Source organism: Mastomys coucha, unplaced genomic scaffold (assembly GCF_008632895.1).
Source record: "Mastomys coucha isolate ucsf_1 unplaced genomic scaffold, UCSF_Mcou_1 pScaffold6, whole genome shotgun sequence".
In the NCBI taxonomy this organism is placed as follows: Eukaryota; Metazoa; Chordata; class Mammalia; order Rodentia; family Muridae; genus Mastomys; species Mastomys coucha.
Window position 1 is genome coordinate 92,497,844 of NW_022196912.1, and position 10,332 is coordinate 92,508,175.

Sequence of the window (10,332 nt, forward strand, 5' to 3'; positions counted from 1 at the left end):
AATGGCTTGATTTATAATTGTAATCCTTTGTTATTTTAGTGTCTGTTACAAAAGAAATGCAAGGACCATTAACTATACTAACATGCTAGAAGTTCAAGGATATTTAGTATATAATAACAAAAGAAAGAAATAGAAAACATGAACTTAATAACATCGTATCTGTCAACCATGTGGCTGATAAATACTTTGGATGCTGGTTATTGTCCTAACTTGAAGTATAAAGTGATAATGTGACCTGATGGTAGGAATTGTTAGAATGGCTTCGTTCTTGAGAGTCATTCTCAACTCTGTCTCTCTTGCTCTGGTACTGTAGGCAAATTTCCTGACTTGTACTATAAAGTAAAAAGCATATTTCCTTAGAGTTGCTATGAAGACAGCAGTACTCCAAGTGAGTTCAGTTGCATGGTAAATGTGTGAGAAGTGTAGTGTAGTCACAATGTGTTTTGATGTTCCCTTAGGTGAAGTGAATGACAAAAACATTCAAGTGGTCGAGCTCCCCATCGTAGACAGCCTCCATCCTCGGCCTCCTTACTTACCACTGGCTGTTCCAGAAGACCTTGCAGATCGACTCCTAAGAGTCCATGGTGACCCTGCAGTGTGGTGGGTGTCCCAGTTTGTCAAATATTTGATTCGTCCACAACCTTGGCTAGAAAAGGAAATAGAAGAAGCCACCAAGAAGCTTGGCTTCAAACATCCAGTTATTGGGTAAGAATCTATTTTCCTCTCTCAAGCAATAATATATAGCAGTAGTTGCATCTGTTTGCCATTTACTGTGAATTTTATATAATTTAATAGTCATGGTTCCACTAAAGAACTGTTCTTCCTTGTGCACTTAGGGCAGCAGAGCAGACTGGCTCAGTGTGCCCTTCTATCGCAGATGCTTCGCTTCCTTCGCCTCTCCCTCTTGTTTTTATGAAGCTCTTTGTTTTATTTTCATATTTCCTACTCTACATCTTTCTTCATCTCTTAATCTTTCTATGTAATTACTGACCCCTATTCTAAATGTTAAAGCTAAAGGAAGTACATAGTGAAATCAGAATATTAAATAGTGTTCATTCCCTGAAACTTCATTGAAATTCAGAGTAGTGAATTCTCCCTGCCCCACTTCATTTGTACAGAGCATACGAAACAGGTCCAATCTCCTGAGAGAAACAGTGATTAAGAAGAATGTAGGGAAGAAAAGATGACAGAATAGATATTCCTGTGATCAAATCCACATCTGGACTATAGTCTGGATGCAAAGAAAACAACAGCCTTAAGATGACACAGCTACCCCAGTGTACTCCAGCCTCACTCAGATCCAAGACACAGCCCTGGCCTTTGGAAGACTAAGATGCAGGGAGAATGCTGGGAAGTCAGTGACTTAGCCATTGTAGAACAGTGTAAGTCTGTGTCCCTCATTTAATAACATTTTTGGTATTTTCCTCAGTGCAACAAGTGAGATCTGTTTCTGTTTGCATTTGATAGAGAACACACACACACCACACAAGGCTGTAATATGAACCTAATGGCTTCATGAACATAATATAGCCAATATCTTTTAAAGGCTTGCCTGTCTTAACTGTAGTAAAAGTTCATATGGGTCTGTGTTTCCTTCGATGACTTTAAATTTGATGAACTGAAGTTGTAGTAACTGTATAGGATAAAATGAAAGAAAAGAATAATATCAGAATGTTACAGGCTATATCTGTAAGCTGTGAGTCTGACTAGGGTTTTAGTCTCAAAAGCCTTAAACCGTAAATCTATTGTTTTAATGGAGAGCTGGAAAGTGTCTTGCTTCCAGGCTCCCATGTATTCTTGATGTGCCAATTGCTTTCTCTGTAGAAAGGTGTTTCTCAAGACCTTTACTTGCTTTTCATACTGCCCTGTACTATTCAGCATGCAAACTATATTAAACTATTTATGAAATGTTTCAAAATGATTTTATAGTTTCTAATAGTGAGAATAAATGAAAAATTGGTTTAATATGCCCCTAGTACCACCGTGACTAAGGGTACTAATTGAGTACCAGTACATTATCAGCATGCTCTGCATCTCTCCCCAGAGTCCATGTCAGACGCACAGACAAAGTGGGAACAGAAGCAGCCTTCCACCCCATCGAGGAGTACATGGTACATGTTGAAGAACATTTTCAGCTTCTCGCACGCAGAATGCAAGTGGATAAAAAAAGAGTGTATCTGGCTACTGATGACCCTACTTTGTTAAAGGAGGCAAAGACAAAGTAAGTTAGACCACCTTGTGGCTCTGTAGTGGGAGAATCTCTTTTAGTTGAAAAGAATCCTTAATCTAGGAAATTGTGATTCTTCTTGTTGCTAAGTAATAGGTTCCAAAATTAAAAGACTATGTAATTGTACAAGGCTTAATCTAAACAAGCCATACCTTTTTTCCATACCTGATGTACTGTAATAAGAAATCGAAAGAAAATTAGACAATTTGTGTAGCATCACCAGCAGTCATCATCAAACACATTACCATACGTCTTGATACCAAAATCTGTTTTAACACACTGGAGTTGCCATAAACAAAATTTCATAGACTGGAGCTTAATCGACAGTTTATGTCTCACAGTTCTGAAGACTGCGGCATTCCAGATTAAAATGCTATGAGGTCCATTTCACTCTGAAGCTTTTTTTCTTAGCACATCGGTAGTCACCAGACGACCACAAAACACTCTGTTGTTAAGGAATTCTCATCCGAGGGATGGAAGAGACGGCGAGAATATGGGTTAGCGGAACATTAAGAAACACACAGACAAAGCCTTGATCCAAATTGTAAATTTCTTCTCAGATGGTCTGGGTCAATAAGTAAAAGATAGATTAAGTGTATACGAAAGTAGAGGAAGAAAGAAAAATAGTCTTAGCTTTGCTCAGATACCCTTCCAGAAAGCATTTCTAAGCTTTGAATAGGATGTATCTCTCCTCTGCATGTTCTTGTGATGTGGTTGAATATCTGTGCACCCCTGTCTCCTTCAGTATATTATATACACTTTTGATGCAATACCTAGCTCTGTTATAAGCCCAGTAAATGCTGAATTGTTTATTTAAATACCATCCATTTGAAAACATTTTGTCAATAGTTAATTGTTTAAACAATTTTCCTATTTAATATACTTCTTGGTCTCTCACTTGTGCGCTCCCATGCTCTCTCTCTCTCTCTCTCTCTCTTTCTCTCTCTCTCTCCTTCTCTCTCTCTCTCTTTCTCTCTCTTTCTCTCTTTCTCTCTTTCTCTCTCTTTCTCTCTCTCTCTCTCTTTCTCTCTCTCTTTCTCTCTCTTCTCTCTTTCTCTCTCTCTCTCTCTTTCTCTCTCTCTTTTCTGTTAGTTGTGGGTAGGAAAAAGAAACACTTAGAATAAGGCCTAAAATCAGCTGTTTCCTCAAGTGGTTGAGTATACATAGCCAAGAAACTCATCAGCCAAATATAAAACTAAGTTAATAAGAGCTATACATTAAGTGACCCCTGAGCAAAACCTCTAAAGCAGTTTTCAATTCAGATATACAGTGCTCATTGATTTTAAAACACTAGACAAGATTTGTAAGTTGGTTAAAGGAGGGATATTAATTTTGTCTACTCTTACTTATTATTGAATGCATCACAAAACTTTCTTCCTTTGATATGCGAAGTAATTTGTGCCCATTAGAAGATATAGAAGTTTATAAATACAATAATAAAGGAAAAGTAATACCCACAGTCCCATTACTCAGTGACAGCCATTGTTTCCATAGTGACGTTTTCCTCTCAGAAATTTATATAGTCACATTTTTGGTTCTAATTTTTGAGATGGAGTCTCATGTGGCCCAGGCTAACTTTAAACTCACCATGTAACTGAGGATGACTTTGAACTTCTGATTCTTCTGCTTCTATCCCCCAGACCCCACACCCAGTACTGGAATTACAAGCCCATGCTACCACATCCAGTTTCTCTGTTGCTAGAAATTAAATCCAGGGCTTCTTACATGCCAAGCAAGCATGCTACCAACTGATGACCTCCTAGCTTTAATCACATTTTTAAAAAATTAAGATTCAATGTAATTTGAACTTGTTTTTTACTTAATATAACATTTAATCTATCTTCTTAGGTCACTTAAGTCTATTTGCTTATTTATTTCTAACAATGAATGTTTGTGGGATGTAGTGTGATGCTTTAAACTATATATACATTGTAGAAAGAGTCAAACTAATTAATACCTATCACTTCACCAACATATTGTGTGTATGGAGGCGGGGAGAGAGAGACCGAGAGGGAAAGAGACAGGGAAGGGGGGCAGAGATTGAGATTGATTGTCCTTGGTGGGCATCTAAGGTGCTTCCATATCTTGGCTCCTGAAATGAAAATGGGGAGTAGAGAGAGGTTTCTTTGACACTGACTTCAGTTACTTTGTATATGTGGCCTCTAATAGAATGGGTCATATGGTAATTTTGTGTTTTTAGTTTTGAGCCAGTTCCATCCTTTAAGGTAATACTTGTTTTACTGTCCCCACAGTGTATCAGGATTTCTTTGTGCCACAGCCTGGGTGACACTTAGTACACTCTGTCTTTTTTTAACAGCCATTCTGAAGGGTGCAAGATGATAACTCATTATGGTTTTAATTTGCATTTTCCTGATGCTCAGAAATGATGAACACTTTTTATATTCTTTTCCATATATAGTTTAGAAATTAACCCTTATCAGATCCATGGCATGACACATTTCCCCAGTATGTGCCTGTACAGACAGAGCGTTTGCTTTGCAGGAACATTTTAATTTGAAAAAGTCCTACTTGCTGTTTTTTCTATTGTTACCTATGGTTTTAGAGTCTTGCCTATGATATCGTTGCCTAAACCAGTTTCACAGAGCTTACTCTGGGTGTCATTGAAATAGTTTGCAGTCTCCATACTACACTGAAATCTTTTATCCGTTTTGAGTTAGTTTTTTGTTTTCAACTTGGTGTAAGATAGGGATCTATTTTCATTTTTCTATCTGTGGATATCCAGTATTCCTAATACTATATTTATTAGATAAACTGTCCTTTCTCTATCAGCTGTTCTTGGAAAATTAGACTGTAGATACTTTGGTTTATTTTGGAGCTTCCCATTTCACTGATCATTGTATCTGTTTTTATGCCAAAACTACATTATTCTGATTACAGCAGATGTGTAATACATAGCTTTGAAATTAGGGAATGTGAGACTTCCAGGCTGGTGAATTTTGCTCAAGATCGCTTTTGGAGATTTAGAGTTTTTTCTGGTTCTATATAGGTTGTAGATAGGCTGCTTCTCCTGTGGAAAATGAAATTGGAATTCTGTTAGGAATTGTATTGAATCTGCTGGTCACTTTGAGTAAAGAAACTTTTAACAGTTTATTGAGTTTTGCACTTCTTCAGGTCTTCAGGTTTGTTCTTCAGTACTTCATACTTGTTAACGTGCAGATCTTCTACCCACTTGGCTAAATTCACTCTCACGTATTTTATTTGGTTCTATTACAGATTGGTATCTTCATTTTGGGTTAGTTTGCTAGCATGTAGAAACACTACTGATTTGTTAGGAGATTTTTGGTATGTTTATTTTATAACCTCTAACTTTACTGGATTTATCAGTTTTTAGACTTTTAATAGGCTCTTGGGGTTTTCTAACTATAAGGTCATACCATCAATAAACAGATATTCCAGATATTCCTTTTCTGTTTTGAGTTCCTTTTATGGCAGGGTGCCAGTCATAACCCAGGCTGGCCTGAAATTTGTAATCATCCTGCCTTAGCCTTTTTTTTTTTTTTTTTTTTTTTTTTTTTTTTTTAATCTTAGAGGAGAAATTGCCAACCTTCCACTGTTTAGTATGATGTCATTTGTGAATTTGTCATCTATGGTCTGTTTTATGCTGACATATATTCTTGTACTTATTTTTTTTGAAAGCTTTACCATGAATAGGTGTTGAATCTTATCAGATATTTTGTCTCTATCAGTTGAGATAGTCATGTAGGATTTTTATTGCTGTCCTTCCTTCTGTTATTGCACTGGGTCATGTTTACTGACTGTTGTGTGATGGGCCACCCTTGTTTCCTTAGAACAAATCTCATTTGATCATATTTTTTAAATGTGTGTGGAATTTAATTTGCTAGTATTTTATAAGTTGTATCTCTTTTCATGAGGAATATTACTACATAAGTTTCTTATAATGGTTTTAGTGGCTTTGCTATTAGGCTATTGCTGACCTCATTAAATATTTAGAAGAATATCCAGCTATGGCACTCAAAAGTTAAGGGTATTCCAGGCCATCCTGTGCTGTGTAATTCCCTGTCTCGAAACAAATGGACAAAATATTTGGAAAGTTGGAATTCTGCCTTTAAATATTTGGTAAAACTTAGCAGTGGAACTTTGATGGCAGGCTTTTTATTTCTGGTTCAGTGTCCTTACTTGGTATTATTCTGTTTAGATTCTCTGTGTTTCTTTATTTAGTCTTGATGAGTTGATTTTTTTTTTTAAATCATCCTTATCTTGTACATTACCCAACTTGCTCATAGTAGTTTCGTGGTTGGTGGTTTTATTTTGTATTTCCATGCTATTAGTATTGATGGTGACAGGTAATTGGTGGTGGTGGTGGTGGCGCCAGCCGCAGCAGTGGCAGCAGGAGGAACAGCACTAGTAGTGGTAGTAGTATATGATGTTTGTGTTGGAGCACACCCACCACAGCTTCCATGTGGAGGTCAGAGGACAGCTTCCAACTTGCACATTTACTTGGCTTCCTGAGATCTAGCTCAGGTCATTGGGCTTATGTGTCAAGCTCCTTTGCTCACTGAGGAGTCTTACTGGGCAGGTTTATGTTTCCTCTTCCTTCCTGAATTTGTTTGAGTTTTCTTTTGTTTCCTCATAAGTCAAAAACTTATATTAAACTTATATATAAAGTCAAACTTTAGTATTTATGATCTTTTCAAAAATTTTTTTACAACCTCTAGTTTTTATGTCTTAGTTGTTTGTGTTTTAGTTGTTTCCTTCTTAGTTTACCTTGGTTTATTCTTATTCTCATTTCTTGAGCTACAATGTGAGTTTGGTGAGTTTGTCACCTTGAGAACTTTTCTCTCTGTTGGTGTGGTTTATTGCTGTGAACCTCCCTCTCAGGACTGCTTTGGCTACCTCTGGTCATTTTGCCCTACTGTGTTCCCATGTTTGCTTCAAGGTATTTTGACTTCTTCTTTTACCCCTTGTTTCAAGAGTATTTTGTCTAATTTGTATGCATCTGTGAGTTCTTAACTCATTTCTATTAAATACTATTGTGTGCAGAGAAAAACTACTTGTTTTATGCCCAACATAGGCTTTTTCAGAAGAATGTTTCATATGCGTTTGAGAACATTTATTCTGTCGCTTTTGAGCAAAAGTTAGATCAGTTGGTCTGAAGCATAGTCCAAGTCCATGTTTTGTTTTTAAGATGTGTGTGTGTACACAGCATATGTGTGGCTTCCTACAGAGTCCAGAAGAATGTGTTAGATTCCTTGTAGCTGAAGTTACAGGCTGTTGTGAGTCACCCAGTGCGGGTGTAGGGACTGTATTCAGGTCCTATGAAGGAGCAGCAAATACTTTTAACAGCAAAGTTGTCTCTCTAGTCCTCCAATTTTTTTTCTACTTTTGTTAATTGATTCTTCTGTCTAGAACTTTCCAATGTTGAGTAGGGGGTATACATTTTCTAGAAATTATTGTATTATAACTATCTCTGCCTCTGATCTTTGACACTTACTTTGTGTAGTTCATTGATCTAATATTTATAACTGATAATAATAATTTGTTGGGTGTTGTTGAGACTTGGCTATGTAGCCCAGACTAGCCATGAATTCACAGTGTAGGTACATGCTAGCTTTATAATTGTTGTAGCCTCTTGAGAATTGACATCATCTTAAGTTGAACTATTTCTCTTGCAGTCTTAGCTAAGAGAAGTATAGGTGCTGCTGCTTTGTTTAGGTCTCTTTTGGCTTAGAACACTTTTTCCCATCCCTTTATTCAACATCCAGTGATGATGTATAGACACCATGTTTAATGACTGTACACCCACTGTGTGAATCTGCTGTTGATGACTTGAGCTAGCATTTTCCTAGTACTGAATTATTAGGATATTTTCAGTGTTTTACTATTATAAATAATGATACAGAGTATGTTTAAAATTCCTATATTATTTCCTCAAGCTGGGTTTCCAGACTTTGAACTATTTCTATAAGAGGATATAAACACTTTACAGCATTGATCCAGTCCCACACATGACATTTTTATGCTGAGCAACCACTATAGTACAAGTAACAATATCTCCTTTACTGTGGAAATAGTAAAAGCTGAATTTCCTTTTTCCTCAGCACCTCTAACCCCTCTCTGTAGTGATCTATCTAGGAAGCAGTTTTCTCTGTGTTCTACTATAAAATTAGCGGTGACACTTTATGCATATTTTTTCTCTTTGGAAATCCTTTCATTTTAGTTTCTCAAGTCATTGCTAATATATTAACCAGGAATTTAACTACCATCTCTCTTCATTCTTTTACTTAAACATTTTCCATTCTGAATTAACTCTCTTTAGACCTCTTGTGATGGGTTTTGCTATGTAAGCAAATTGTAAAACCTTTACTATTCTTTTTTATAAGCAACCAAAAGCATTCATTTATCCTGCAACAAGTATATCATGTCCAAGGTAATATTGTAAGAATGTTCTACTTTAAGAAGGGTTAGATGAAAAATGAATTTAAATGATGCACGGGCTTCGCACAATAGGAAGAGAAGCCTTTTTCTAAGTAGTTTATCTGAAGACGATGTCAAGATGGGCACTATCTATGTGCAGGTGTGCAGTTAATCCTCTGTCACTTGGCATCACACTTCATGTTTCTTTCGGCAGAGATGGAGTTCATTCACGAGATCTTAGCACTGGCTTAAATAATTTACATTAGAGAATTCAAAATCAGAGAGCTAAGAACTACCAAACTTGTCCATCAGTTGTTGATTTTTAGGGCAGGGAAAGTTTGGGGGAAGGATGAAATTGGAAGATAAAGTTCCCAAATAGTGAGGATATTGGAGTAGTTGAGGGGCTGAGGCAGGAGGGATCGTCATTTGAGGTCAGTGTAAACTACATAGTAAGCTCACCCCAAACCTGGGTGATGTGGTAAGACAATTCAAAAAAAATCCCAGATCATATGTTTATATATTTAGTTTGTTCATTTTTGTTTTGTTTTGTTTGTTGTTGTTGTTGTTTTGTTTTTGAGACAGGGTTTCACTATTTAGCCCTGGCTATCTTGGAACTCACTCTGTAGACCAGGCTGGCCTTGAACTCAGAAATCCGCCTGTCTCTGCCTTCCAAGTGCTGGGATTAAAGGTGTGCGCCACCACTGCCCAGCAAGTTTGTTCATTATTAAGCATTCTAAATCAGCTTTTCCTAACATTAGGTTCTTTGCAATTAAGAGAGAGAAGAAAAGTTTCCTGACATTATATATAGTATATATATGTTCTATGAAATAAAAATCAGCAATGAGTGTTTTTTATTTTTTACCTGTTTTTTTAATTATTTTATTTATTTACATTACAACCATTGCTCCCATCTGGGTCCCCCACACACACAGTTCTTCATCCCATTGCTCTTCCCCCTGAGAGGGTTAGAGTTAGGGTGCCCTCCACCCACTGGGCATCCCCCTCCCCTTAGGCATCAAGTCTCTCAAGGATTAGGTGCATCTTCTCTCCCTCAGGCCAAACCAAGCGGTGCTGTACTATATACATACTTGGAGCCTTGGATCAGTCTGTGTATGCTGCCTGGTTGATTGCTCAGTCTCTGGGAGCTCTGAGGGGTCTGGGTTAGTTGATACTGTTGGTCTTCCTATGGGGTCTCCCTACCCTTCAGCTTCTTCAATCCTTCCCCTAATTTAACCATGGTTGGGTGTAAGTATCTGCATCTGTCTTAGTCAGCTGCTGGTAGGGCCTCTCAGGGGACAGCCATGCTAGGCTCCTATCTATAACCACATTATAGCATCAATCATAGTGTCCAGCCTTGGTGCACCCCCATGAAATGGATCCCAAGTTGGGCCAGTCACTGGATTACCTTTCCTTCAGTACCTTCTCCATTTTTGTCCCTGCAGTTCTTTTAGATGGAAGCAATTCTAGGTCAGAAATTTTGACTGTGAGTTGGTAATCTCATCCACTTGAGGCCTTGTCTATCTACTGGAGGTGGACTTTTTGAGTCTCCTGCTGTTGGGCATTTTGGCTAAGGTCACCCCCATTGAATCCTGAGAGTTTCTCACCTCCCATGTCTCTGGGACTTTCTAGAGGGTCCCCCCATGTCCCACCCCCCAGAGGCTGCATATTTCTACTCATTCTTCTGGCCCTCCAGGCTTCTCTCCAACCCC

The 10,332-nt window shown here is 37.7% G+C and overlaps 1 protein-coding gene across 9 annotated transcripts in view; it reads left to right on the forward strand.

Moving 5' to 3' along the window:
• Fut8 (fucosyltransferase 8) overlaps positions 1–10,332 on the forward strand; it is a 227,694-nt gene that overhangs the window by 201,868 nt on the left and 15,494 nt on the right. For all 9 annotated transcript variants that reach the window (XR_004114449.1, XM_031356835.1, XM_031356840.1 and 6 more), the window contains 2 exons: positions 459–705; positions 2,045–2,221. Coding sequence is in view for 8 of the 9 variants with exons in the window: in XM_031356835.1 (XP_031212695.1) it covers positions 459–705; positions 2,045–2,221 (424 nt within the window). In the remaining variant the exon portion in view is untranslated. The remainder of the gene's footprint in view (positions 1–458; positions 706–2,044; positions 2,222–10,332) is intronic.